At 54.7% G+C, this 11,758-nt stretch overlaps 1 protein-coding gene across 2 annotated transcripts; it reads left to right on the top strand.

Annotated features, from left to right (window-relative positions):
• The first annotated feature begins 28 nt into the window (after nt 1-28).
• DHX38 (DEAH-box helicase 38) lies at nt 29-8,925 on the top strand. Of its 2 annotated transcripts, XM_017741374.1 has the most exons (24): nt 29-238; nt 395-496; nt 906-1,071; nt 1,177-1,295; nt 1,406-1,482; nt 1,569-1,724; nt 2,306-2,467; nt 2,553-2,660; nt 3,526-3,638; nt 3,741-3,878; nt 4,095-4,281; nt 4,372-4,557; nt 4,975-5,115; nt 5,335-5,445; nt 5,521-5,637; nt 5,872-5,979; nt 6,093-6,205; nt 6,708-6,916; nt 7,002-7,391; nt 7,467-7,601; nt 7,680-7,805; nt 8,188-8,283; nt 8,450-8,571; nt 8,692-8,925. In XM_017741374.1, exons 6-19 carry the CDS (start codon nt 1,590-1,592, stop codon nt 7,208-7,210), a joined length of 2,037 nt encoding a protein of 678 aa, XP_017596863.1. In that variant the 5' UTR covers nt 29-238; nt 395-496; nt 906-1,071; nt 1,177-1,295; nt 1,406-1,482; nt 1,569-1,589; the 3' UTR covers nt 7,211-7,391; nt 7,467-7,601; nt 7,680-7,805; nt 8,188-8,283; nt 8,450-8,571; nt 8,692-8,925. The 2 variants fall into 2 exon arrangements, with proteins under 2 accessions (XP_017596863.1, XP_017596862.1); XM_017741373.1 differs by lacking the exons at nt 8,450-8,571; nt 8,692-8,925 and having other exon boundaries at nt 7,002-7,156; nt 7,236-7,391; nt 7,467-7,805; nt 8,188-8,262.
• Nucleotides 8,926-11,758: the final 2,833 nt, after the last annotated feature.

Raw genomic sequence — 11,758 nt, 5'->3', positions numbered from 1 at the left:
CTGTTGCTCGGCACTTCTGAACATTTCTTCTCTCTGCTCTGCCTGCACAGACATTACCGCTCTGTCCACGTGGAGACACCTTCCTACACAGGGGGTGTCAGCGAGGAGTTCTGGGAACGCAGCCGGCAGCGGGAGAGGGAGCGTCGGGAACATGGAGTCTTTGCCTCCTCTAAGGAGGAGAAGGAACGAAAGAAGGAACGCAGTAGGGATCGGGACCACGATCGTAAACGAGACCGTGGTAATTGCTCAGAGACCTTTGTGATGCTTCTTGGTTTGGTTCTGGGCTTGTCCTTTGGCCTGTTTGTAGTCTTTATTAATGTTTGTGGTGATTTCTGCAGCAGGCTTGGGAAGCCTGTTTGTGCAGTAGGCACCTGATCCTATTTTCTTTTTGCAGAGGAGCGGGACAGGAGTCATCACAGCAGATCAGAGAGGGATGGCTCCTCAGAACGGAGTGGCAGGAGGAGTGAACCTGAAAGCCCCCGACATCGGCCCAAAGGTGAGAGTAGGACCCGGTAGAGCTCTTGTGTGAGGCCTAACAGGGAGGGGCTTGGAGATTTTTTATGCTTCCTGCTATTTTTGCAGGACAGGGGTGGTAGAAAAGCCTGTACCTTTTAATGTTTGTGGTTCAGGCAAGCATAAACTCCCAGCTCGACCTGGGTGTGGGAGCAATGTACCAGCTCTGTGCGTCTGAAAATCTGGCAGATCTCTGCACGATAGGGTCTGTTCTGGGTCTGTGTGGTGGAAATGTGATCCTTTGGAAATTCCTTGGAATCACTGGGTCAGCTCCTTCTCTTAGAGGGAGGACCAGTGGGTACCCTCTCTCCATGCTCCTTTCTTAGAAGGTGTTAGGTGGCTCCAGGGCCACTGTTTGAACAACAGGTATCAAACCCCATCTCTTCTGGCAGATGCAGCCACACCATCCCGCTCCAGCTGGGAGGAAGATGATGGTGGCTACAGCAATGCCCGTCGCTCGCAGTGGGAATCTCCATCTCCTGCACCTTCCTATCGAGACTCAGAGCGTAGCCACCGAGTGTCATCACTGCGGGACACGGACCGACGGGAGCGGGACAGGTACCAGTGTCTGAGGCTGTCCTGTGAGCTGCAGAAAGGGGACTGTATGCATATGAGAAGTACCTGGCTGTGGGCACCAGTTCCTCCCATCTGCTTTGTTTTCAGGTCTGTGAGGAGCCGGTACTCTGATAAGACGCCATTGCCCACCCCATCATACAAATACAATGAATGGGCTGATGACCGGAGGCACCTGGGGGCCACGCCACGCCTGTCCCGAGGGAAAGGTGAGGAATCTGGGCTGAGCTGCCCAGGGTGGGCAGTGTGGAATCCCCTTTCCTGTGGCACAGAGTTGGGGTTTCCTTGGGAACATTCTGGACCATCTGGCTCACCCCAGGGCGACGCACGGAAGGGGAGGAGGGCATCGCCTTTGAGACGGAGGAGGAGCGGCAGCAGTGGGAGGATGACCAGCGGGTGAGAGTCTGGTGCAGGCCAGGGCCTTGGGGCCACCAGGCTGTGGGGAATTGACAGTGCTCAGTGCTGCACCTCTCCCTTCCCAGCAAGCTGACCGAGACTGGTACATGATGGATGAGGGCTATGATGAGTTTCACAACCCTTTGGCTTACTCCTCTGAGGAGTATGTGAAGAAGCGTGAGCAGCACTTGCACAAGCAGAGGCAGAAGCGGATCTCAGCACAGCGGCGGCAGATCAATGAGGTAGGGCCAGGACACAGGGTTGGCTGCCCTTGAAAGATCCACTTGTTGAGTCCTTGCTCTCAGGTGAAGAAGGACACTCTCGGGCCAGGCTGAAGGACTGCTCACAGGGAAATTGTGGTTGAGTTCTCCTGGCAAATCCAGCCCTGAAACTCCTGCATGGGCAGAATTCCCAGTTGGAGTGGCTGGTGGATTGCAGTGTCCAGGGCAGCAGGAGTGCAGAGAACCATGCTCCTGCTGTTCTGAGTGCAAGATACATTACTGGGGTTATCTGCTGTTGGCCCAATGGATGCTGGGGGCAGCTGCTCTCTTTACATGAGCAGGACTGTGTCCAGGCTTCCTGATGTATTCTGAGTGCCTTGCAGGCAATATCTATCATGCATTTCCTTGGAGGCAGTCCTGTTGCTTCACATGGGCAGTTTCCTGTACTCTTCTGCTTCCAATTACTGTTCCTTCCCTTGTGCTTACTTTCAGGCTCACTGGATTTGAACCATCCTGTTACCAGTGCAGAGCCCAGGCCCATGCTTGGTGTTCTGGTGTGATCTCTGGGGCTTTCTGTGTTTCTGATGTGTTGTTTCCTGCAGGATAATGAGCGCTGGGAGACAAATCGCATGCTGACCAGTGGTGTGGTCCATCGGATTGAAGTGGACGAAGATTTTGAGGAGGATAACTCTGCTAAAGTGCATTTGTTGGTGCACAATCTAGTGCCCCCCTTCCTAGATGGAAGGATTGTCTTCACCAAGCAGGTAGAGACTGTGGCTGAAGGCACTGATGGCAGAGAGCCCCATACACGTGAGGCCTTTTTAGTAAAGCAGTGCCTTTTCCCTCCAGCCAGAGCCAGTCATCCCTGTGAAGGATGCCACCTCGGATTTGGCCATCATAGCTCGGAAAGGCAGCCAGTTGGTGCGCAAGCACAGGGAGCAAAAGGAGCGTAAGAGGGTATGCTGCAGCCCTTTGGCTTACTGCCCACTGTACATGTTACATAGTTCCTCACAGCCTTGTTTGGACTCTGCAGCATTCAGGCTTTGGCAGCAGTGATGATAAGGAGTTCATATTTTTGTGACTTGGGACATCTGAGAGCCCAGCTTACTACATTGCCTCATAGCAGCTGCTGTGATGTCATTTTCTTGGGCACTGCCTGGGACATGAATCACTGTGTACTTGGACATACAGATTATGGGAGAAGGAAGCAGATGGAAGAATGCCAGGTAGCTTGGGGACAGTCAGCAGGCAGCAGTATGGCAGCAGGATGTACCTTGTCATGTCTGAGCAGAAGAGTTGTGAGGAGGAGGAGTATGGGGTAAGATTAGTTTTTGGGGGTATTTTCTAGGGACTTTCTCTAAAGCTCACATAATAGCTGTGGGGAAAGTACAGATGTGTTCCTTGTACACTGAAACTGGGCTGGATTTGAGCTACTTATACTATGAGTGGAATGGTGCTGGTAGCTAAACTGATAGCAGAGGTGGGAGGGAAGCCTGTGAGCACCTGGCAAAGGCAGGAAGATTATCTCTGGTTCACATCTGTGTAGGTTTAAGTTCAAATCTAATAGAAGGGCCAGCAGCTAGAACTATTGTCTTAGGAGGCAGTTTGTAATCCTGTGCCTGGAGTCTCTGTATCCATCCTGGTGTCTTAAGCTCTGCTCCAGTTCATTTGGAAGAGGGGAACCTGATGTAGGAGTGGAGTGTACATTCTGCTTTGGGGAATTGTGGGACTAATATCCTTTTCCTAGTCTTATGAGTAGGATTGGGGAAGAATTTTGTCTGTGCTTGCTGTGGCAAAGTTGTGCTGTTCTCTCTCCTTCCAGGCTCAGCACAAGCACTGGGAGCTGGCAGGCACCAAACTGGGAGACATTATGGGGATCAAGAAAGAGGAGGAGAAGGATGAGATGGTGACAGAAGATGGAAAAGTGGATTACAAGTAGGGGCTTGCTCTGAATTACTTTGCTCAGCTGGTAATGGGGGCTATGGGCATAGCGAAGTGTGTGGAGAGGCAGTTTCAGGACTTGTGGTGTTTCCTTAGAACTGAGCAGAAGTTTGCTGAACACATGAAAGAAAAAAGTGAAGCCAGCAGTGAGTTTGCCAAGAAGAAATCAATCCTGGAGCAGAGACAATACCTGCCCATCTTTGCTGTACAGCAGGAACTGCTCTCCATCCTCAGGTATGGCTGCCACGGCATCTCCAGGGCATTGGCCTATGTTTGGGAACTCAGTTGAGGAATTGCAGAATCATGACTGCTGGGAAGCTGTACTCTCAGGAAACAAACCCACTACTTTGTTTGCTCAGCTCTCCCACCTGAGTAGGATGATGCTTAGCTAGAGAACACAAAAGCCCTTCTTTGAAGGTGTATGAAGAAATACTTCTTCCTTTTCCTCAGAGACAACAGCATTGTGATCGTGGTGGGGGAGACGGGGAGCGGGAAGACAACTCAGCTGACGCAGTATCTCCATGAGGATGGCTACACTGATTACGGCATGATCGGCTGCACACAGCCCCGCAGAGTGGCTGCCATGTCTGTGGCCAAGCGAGTCAGTGAGGAGATGGGCGTGCGTCTGGGGGAGGAGGTGAGTTTGGTAGGGAGTGCAGGGGTGCCACCCAATGACAGTGAGTGCATGGGACTGTTGGAAGACTTCCTGGTATCTCTGCCCTCCTAGGTAGGCTATGCCATCCGCTTTGAGGACTGCACATCTGAGAACACAGTGATCAAGTACATGACAGATGGGATCCTGCTCCGAGAGTCACTGCGGGAGGCCGACTTGGACAACTACAGTGCTATCATCATGGATGAGGCACATGAGCGCTCACTCAACACTGATGTGCTGTTCGGGCTGCTTCGGGAGGTGTGTGTGATCCTGGGCTAGAGGACAGCAGGATGGGGCACATGAACTGGGACAGCCCTTCTCTGCCAGGACTAGGAGAGAGAAGCAGAGCTGCCACATCTCTGTCTGCACTTGACTGCTCCAGCATCCTGGTCCCTGGTTCTGGGGGGTTAAGTCTCCTGTAGTGCTACCAGAGTCTTGCTGGCTGAATGTCAGAACTACTGATACAGAGGGCTTTGCTGGCTTAAGGTTTCCTGCACCTGCAGGCCTTCTTAATGGTGCTGGCCATACAGCATCAGTGTTCGCTGGCACGCACAGCCAGTGCCTCTGGAGTACAGCAGAAGCTCTGTCCTGTGCCATTGTCTCAGTATGAATGAAAACAGCCCACAGCCATGCATGAATGCCCCTTCCATACTGCTCCTTTCATCTGCTTTCTAGGTGGTCGCCCGCCGCTCGGATCTGAAGCTTGTTGTCACTTCAGCCACCATGGATGCAGATAAGTTTGCCTCCTTCTTCGGGAATGTTCCCATTTTCCACATTCCTGGGCGCACTTTCCCTGTGGATATTCTTTTCAGCAAGGTATAGTCAAGCTTGTGGATTGAAATTCTGTTGGCAGGAGGGGGTTGTGTAGTAGGTGTGCTGCACTCTGAGGGGGACACACAGGACAGGGTAGGAGTGGCTGTGGTGTGCTACAGGACAGGACACAGGACAAGGCATTACAAATCGTTGTTCAAGAATCATTTTAAGATAAGGCAGGTAAGGATATTGGTCCAGATTAACCTGGGCTGTACCGTTCAGACCCCACAGGAGGATTATGTGGAGGCTGCAGTGAAACAAGCCTTGCAGGTCCACTTGTCTGGTGCTCCTGGAGACATCCTCGTCTTCATGCCTGGCCAGGAGGATATCGAGGTGAGTTGAAAGGGCAGGCACTGTCCTATCCCCTTGTTGTTTCAGTCTGATGTTTTCACCCCTCTTTGTTTCTAGGTGACCTCAGAGCAAATTGTGGAGCACCTTGAGGAGCTGGAGAAGGCGCCTGCTCTTGCTGTACTGCCAATCTACTCTCAGCTGCCCTCGGACTTGCAGGCCAAAATCTTCCAGAAGGTGCTGATGTGTGCTTTGTGATTAGGGTGGGGACAGGGAAAACTGGAGCAGGAGGCAGTGCAGAGCAGAGTGAGAAGTGCAGATATACCTCTGTATTGCATGTGGAGGGTGAGAGAAAGCATGTACCCCACTCCACTTCCCAAGAGTCATCCCTGTCCCTCTGCTGCTCTGCGCTCCTCCACAGTGGAGCAGAGCCATGCCCAGGGGTGTGACTGATGTGTAGTGTGCTTGCAGGCTCCTGATGGGGTCAGGAAGTGCATCGTTGCCACTAACATTGCAGAGACATCACTGACAGTGGATGGTATCATGTTTGTCATAGACTCTGGCTACTGCAAGTTGAAGGTGAGCCTGGGTTTCCTGTGCTTTGTCTCTGCTTTCTGGGGTAGGTTGAGGGAGTTCTGAGGTCATGATCCAGCCTTCCTCTTACTTCTGTCTGATCTTCTTGTGTCCTGAAGGTTTTCAACCCCCGTATAGGCATGGATGCACTGCAGATCTACCCCATCAGTCAGGCCAATGCCAATCAGAGGGCCGGCCGAGCTGGCCGGACAGGGCCAGGCCACTGCTTCAGGTAGGCACATCACTGGTGTTCCTGTTCCTGTTGTAGCCTCAGCTTGGCATCAGGTTATGTATATTTTTTTCTCACTGGAGCTGTTCATTATCTTGAACTTTGGGGGGATGTGGGCAGTAGGCAGGCCTGAAGGCTGCCTTTGGACCCAGTGCTTCTGCAGAGAAAAGGATGTGCTCCACTTTCTTCCTGTGCCCATCTTCACTGGTGGCTCGTCTGCCCTGGATGCCATCAGGATAAGAGCCAAGTCAAAAGCCTTTCCCAGGCTATGCTGTGAGACCAGGGAAGGGCTGTGCTTGGTCATGTGCTGTGCTGCAGCCCAGACACCCCATTGTGCTGGGGACACCCCACTTTGGCTGGGGTAGAAGTGCCTCCCCAGGTCCTGCTGCTGGGTGCAGGGTTGCTGCCCTGTACCATGCTGGGCTGGGCTGGGCAGAGGCTGGCAAGTCTGCAAGGAACACAGTGGCAGGAACAGGAGGAGCATGCTCTTGGCATCTCTTCCCAGGCTCTACACCCAGAGTGCCTACAAGAATGAGCTGCTGACGACCACGGTGCCTGAGATCCAGCGCACCAACCTTGCCAATGTAGTGCTCTTGCTCAAGTCCCTGGGTGTGCAGGACCTGCTGCAGTTCCACTTCATGGATCCACCCCCCGAGGACAATATGCTGAACTCCATGTACCAGCTGTGGATCCTGGGGGCCCTGGATAACACAGGTATTGGCTGCTGGGGTAAGTTGCCAGCCCATGGAACTGGGGCCTGCCCAGCTGCTGATCAGTGATTGCTGTTCTGTTCCTACAGGTGGTCTGACCTCTACAGGACGTCTCATGGTGGAGTTCCCACTGGACCCTGCACTGTCCAAAATGCTCATTGTCTCCTGTGACATGGGTTGCAGCTCTGAGATCTTGCTCGTTGTCTCCATGTTGTCTGTTCCTGCCATCTTTTACCGGCCTAAGGTACAAGATGCTCCTGTTCCAGCAGCTCAGGGCCCTTCCCTGCCCTTTGACTAACCTGTGTCCTTTGCTTACCCTTCAGGGCCGAGAGGAGGAGAGTGACCAAGTGCGGGAGAAATTTGCTGTTCCAGAGAGCGATCACTTGACTTACCTGAATGTTTACCTGCAGTGGAAGAACAACAGCTATTCTACCCTGTGGTGCAATCAGCACTTCATCCATGCCAAGGCCATGCGGAAGGTGAGGCTGTGGTCATGAAGCCGGGGGAGAGAGCCTTATGCAGAAGAGGGATCTGACCAGCACACACCTTTGCAGGTGCGGGAGGTGCGTGCCCAGCTCAAGGACATTATGGTGCAGCAGCGAATGAGCCTGGCATCCTGTGGTACAGACTGGGATGTTGTCAGGAAGTGCATCTGTGCTGCGTATTTCCATCAGGCTGCAAAGCTGAAGGTGAGAGGTGTCTGAGCTGCCTGGGGGCTGCAAGGCCCTGCCTGGCAACAGGTAGACTAAGCAAACTTGTCTTTGCAGGGTATTGGGGAGTATGTGAACATCCGCACAGGCATGCCCTGCCACCTACACCCCACAAGCTCTCTGTTTGGTATGGGCTACACACCAGACTACATTGTGTACCATGAATTGGTTATGACTACCAAGGTGAGCTTGAGCTGAGGACTAGCAGGAAGGGTGGTGAGTGCTCCAAGGGAGATGGGAGGACTTTGCTGTGAGGCTGAGATCTGAGTGGCAGATCTCAGCCTTTCCCATCTATACCAACTAGGCATGTCTGTGTCATCTGTTTGTCCCTTCCCCCATTATTTTTCTCTGGCCTCTGTGGGATATGTTTGATCCTCCTTGTGGTCTCACCAAATCCAACCCATAGCAGCTTCTGAGGCCAGGAGGAGTTGTCTGGAAGGGGTATGGTCCCAGCCTGAGAAGTGCTGTCAGCAAGTGGGGGAGGAAGGGAGCTGCTATGGCTCTAGGAATGGTGCCCAGGCCCCAAGGGTGCCATCCTGCTATCCTGATCTTTCTGTCCCTGCAGGAATACATGCAGTGTGTCACTGCTGTGGATGGAGAGTGGCTGGCAGAGCTGGGCCCCATGTTCTACAGTATCAAACATGCTGGCAAGTCACGCCAGGTAAGTATTCTGTCCTGGATGAGCTGGCAAACAGCAGGCCCTCTGCATGTCCGTTCTGCTGCTGTATGTGTGTGTTCTGACATGGAGGGAGCAAGCTTGTGGGCCTGCAGGGAGTCTGCTGCTGCCATTCCTCTCCTGTCCCTGACCTGCTGCTGCCTTGCTCCAGGAGAACCGCCGCCGTGCCAAGGAGGAAGTGTCTGCCATGGAGGAGGAAATGGCTTTAGCAGAGGAGCAGTTGCGTGCCCGTCGGGAGGAGCAGGAGCGCCGAAACCCACTGGGCAGTGCAAGGTGGGTGATAGCCTTGCCTGCCCATGGCTTGCCTGTGTGGAGTATCTCAGCTTCCCTGTGGGAGTTCTGGTGCAGGAAAAGGTTGCATTTGCCATTAATCACCCTTGTCCTCTTTGACAGATCTACAAAAATCTATACCCCTGGGCGAAAGGAGCAGGGGGAGCCCCTGACACCACGACGCACCCCAGCCCGCTTTGGTCTCTAAGAACGCACGACCTGTTGCTTTGAGACTTAAGGTAGTGCCCAGTTGCCCTGATCAATGTATTCTGAGGTCTCTACAGCTTGTGGCCCTGGAAGGCTTTGGTGCTTGGCACTAATTTTGCTACAGAACAGAAAGAATTTTATTTGTGTAAAGGTTGTCAGTCTAATCCTTGCTTTGTCTTGCGCCGCTTCTTGTCCTGGAGGTGGGTGTTGGGTGGAGGTAGCGCTGCAGAATCATGCAGGGCTGGTGCTGTTAGGTTGTTGCCCTGTAGAGCCTGGAACAGGGCAGAAAATTAAAGTGACCTGCGGGGGCAGATACAGCCTGTCCCTGTTTCAAGCCTGGCCCATACTCCTGCAAAGGCAGTTCTCCCACAGCCTATGCCCTGGACAGGCAGCTGGTGCCCAGCTGTCCCTGCACACCTGGGACCATCAGCCCAGCCCTGTTTCAGGCCAGGCTGTGCCAGGAATTCTGCTCACTTTTTCAGCTGCTCACACTTGTGGGGCTGCTCAGGTGCTCTGAACATTAGGTACGGGTTCTCCTCCTGCATCTCCTCCTGCCCAGTGTGTCTTGAATGCCTGTTTGTATCTTGCATCTGCACTGTCAGCTTGCTGAGCTCTTCCTTAAGGAATGCCAGCTCCACCTTGCAGACAACCAGCTCCTCTTCTCGCAGAGCCAGAGTTCGCTCACTGTCCAGGTGTAGCTGCTGCCAGTGTTGGGCTAGGCTGCTCAGCTCCTGCAGCCTCTCCTGGAGGGAGTAGGTCTGCCCATGGCACAGTGAGAGACACAGGCTGAGCACAGACTCCTGGTTTTTCACAGGAAGACTTGAGACATCCTTACCTCCTGTTTGCTCTGCTTCTTGAAGCTCTGCATCTTCCTCAGCTCTAGATGAAGCTGCTGCCTGTGTGTCATGTAGGCTGCAATCTTTTCTGCCTGCTTGGTGCTCTCTTGACGGGCTTCGGCCAGCTCTGCCTGGAGGTTGTCTATGTCCTGCACCTGCCAGCAAAGCTGTGGGGCAGGGAGGGTAGTTGGCCATGGCTGAGCCTCTCCTGGAGAGGTGTCTGGCACTGAGGCTGCATCCCTGTTCTGTCCTGCCTTGCCCTCACCTGTTGCTGCAGCTCTGCCACTTTTCGGTGCAGACCTTGGATGGCCTCATTGGCTCTGCTCAGCTGCTGCAGACTCTGCTGTTCCTGGGGCTGGGTGGCTCCCAGCTGCTCCTGCAGCCAGGCTGGGCTGTGCTGCGGGCCTTGACTCTGCTCCTGTGTCCCCAGCTGCAGAGAAGTGCATTGGTGGGTTGGCCTTCTGCTGTGTGTCCCTGAGCACAGGCACAGCTGCCCTCTGTCCTGTCTGCAGGACACTCAGGGCTGGCCAGTGCCCGGCTGCGTGAGGTGGTGGGGGCAGGCTGGCATTGCTGCCTCCTACCCTGTCCCAGGGCTTCTGGGGGAAGTGGAGCAGGGGTCAGCCCTGCAGCATGGCTGTCCTGGCTCCTGTGCCCCCCTGTCTGCTTGCCCTAGGCTTGGTGCAGTGGCTGGGAGGCTGCTGGCTGCTGACCTTGAGCAGCTCTCTGTGCTCCTCTGGGATATCGTGACTGGTGTCAAAATGGCTCTGGGCAGCCAGGTAGGAGGTGATCTCTGTCTGCACCGCCTGGTCCTTCAGGTGGAGGGGTGCATCACTGACCTGTGAGTACCCAGCAAGGGTCTGGAATCACCCTGTGCCCCTGCTGTGTAGAGCTGAGGCTACAGAAGGAGCCTTCTTGGAACAACCCATGGACAATGGGCTGTTGGGGAGGGCCTGTGACAGAGGAGTCTGGCCTGCACCAGGTGGGAGGCAGGAAGGCTGCTGGCTCCTGGCCCTCTCCTTTCTGTACAGTCTCCACAGTGCCCTCCCTGTTGTGGCAGTATCTGTTGGACACCCAGCAGGCCTGGAAAGCCATCCCTGTTGTCCCTGACCAGTGACAGAGCACAGGCACAGGGAGAGTGGTGATCCCAGCTCATTGGCGAGGCTGTGGGCTGCAGCAGTGCCACCAGCCCTGGGACGGTGCCCAGGGTGTCAGTGGGGCTGTTGGGATCTGCATTCTTCTAGCTCTGCTCAGCTAGGTGGACTGGGCTGTAGTCAGGCTTGCCTTGTGGCTAGGCTGCTCTGTACAGGTGGTGTTAGAGCCATGTGTGACTGGCAGGATGTCCTCTACCCTCCCCTGGGGGGTCACCAGGCTTGCACAGGCTGTGGGGCAGGCATGGTGCCTAGCCTGTGGTGGAGTGGCAGTGGGGAACACATGCAGCTTGGTCTATGGCTGTTGTGCCCAGCACTTGTACCTTGCCCATCAGTGCCTGGAACTGCTGCATCAGAATGACCAAGTCCTGCTGCTCCTGCTCCACTGCACACTCCTGCTCCTGCAGCTGGACCAGTCGTTTGTGGTTTGTGCCCCTGCAGAAGTCCAGGTCCAGCTGCAATGCCTGTATTGTGGCCAGCACCTGAGTTGGGTCCAGATCTTGCTGCTGTGTGTCCTGGCATGCTCTGGGCTCCCCATATTGTGGCTCCAGCACCAATGGTAATGTGGCTCCAGCACCCTAGGACATGGCATGAGCAGCATCTGTCCAGCTTGCCACTGTGGCCAACCCATCTTGCAGCTCCTGTCTGGGTAGGCACTGGGGCTGGACAGTGCTGGCAGTCCTAGTTTTGTGCAGAGCAGCAATGGACTGTGCTGCCAATGGGTGGGTGCAGCCCTTCCCCACCAGGCAGCACTACCCCATGTGTGTGCATGTTCTGACGGTTCCTTTGGTCCCATGAATAGCCAAGCCCCTGACACTGCTGGCCCTCAGCACTGCAGTGAACTGTGGCCACTGTGGGAAATGGTGGCAGTGGGACCAGTGCAGCCACAGCAGGACTGGACACCCTTGAGCCCTCATGCCCTCCCCAGGCCTTGGGGAAGAGGTGTCTGGTGGTGCAGGCTAGAGCTGGCTGGGGCCCCCTGTGGCCCCCCGCGCGCGC

This window comes from Corvus brachyrhynchos, unplaced genomic scaffold (genome assembly GCF_000691975.1).
Source record: "Corvus brachyrhynchos isolate BGI_N302 unplaced genomic scaffold, ASM69197v1 scaffold365, whole genome shotgun sequence".
Classification (NCBI taxonomy): Eukaryota; Metazoa; Chordata; class Aves; order Passeriformes; family Corvidae; genus Corvus; species Corvus brachyrhynchos.
The sequence above is the reverse complement of the archived record's forward strand: the minus strand, read 5'-3'. Positions and strand labels throughout refer to the sequence as shown.

Coding starts and splice junctions, on each gene's coding strand:
- DHX38 (XM_017741373.1), top strand. CDS start 1,590: ATGATGGATGAGGGCTATGATGAGTTTCACAACCCTTTGGCTTACTCC. Junction 2,468..2,552: donor GGATTGTCTTCACCAAGCAG/GTAGAGACTGTG, acceptor TTTTCCCTCCAG/CCAGAGCCAGTCATCCCTGT. Junction 7,157..7,235: donor CCATCTTTTACCGGCCTAAG/GTACAAGATGCT, acceptor CTTACCCTTCAG/GGCCGAGAGGAGGAGAGTGA.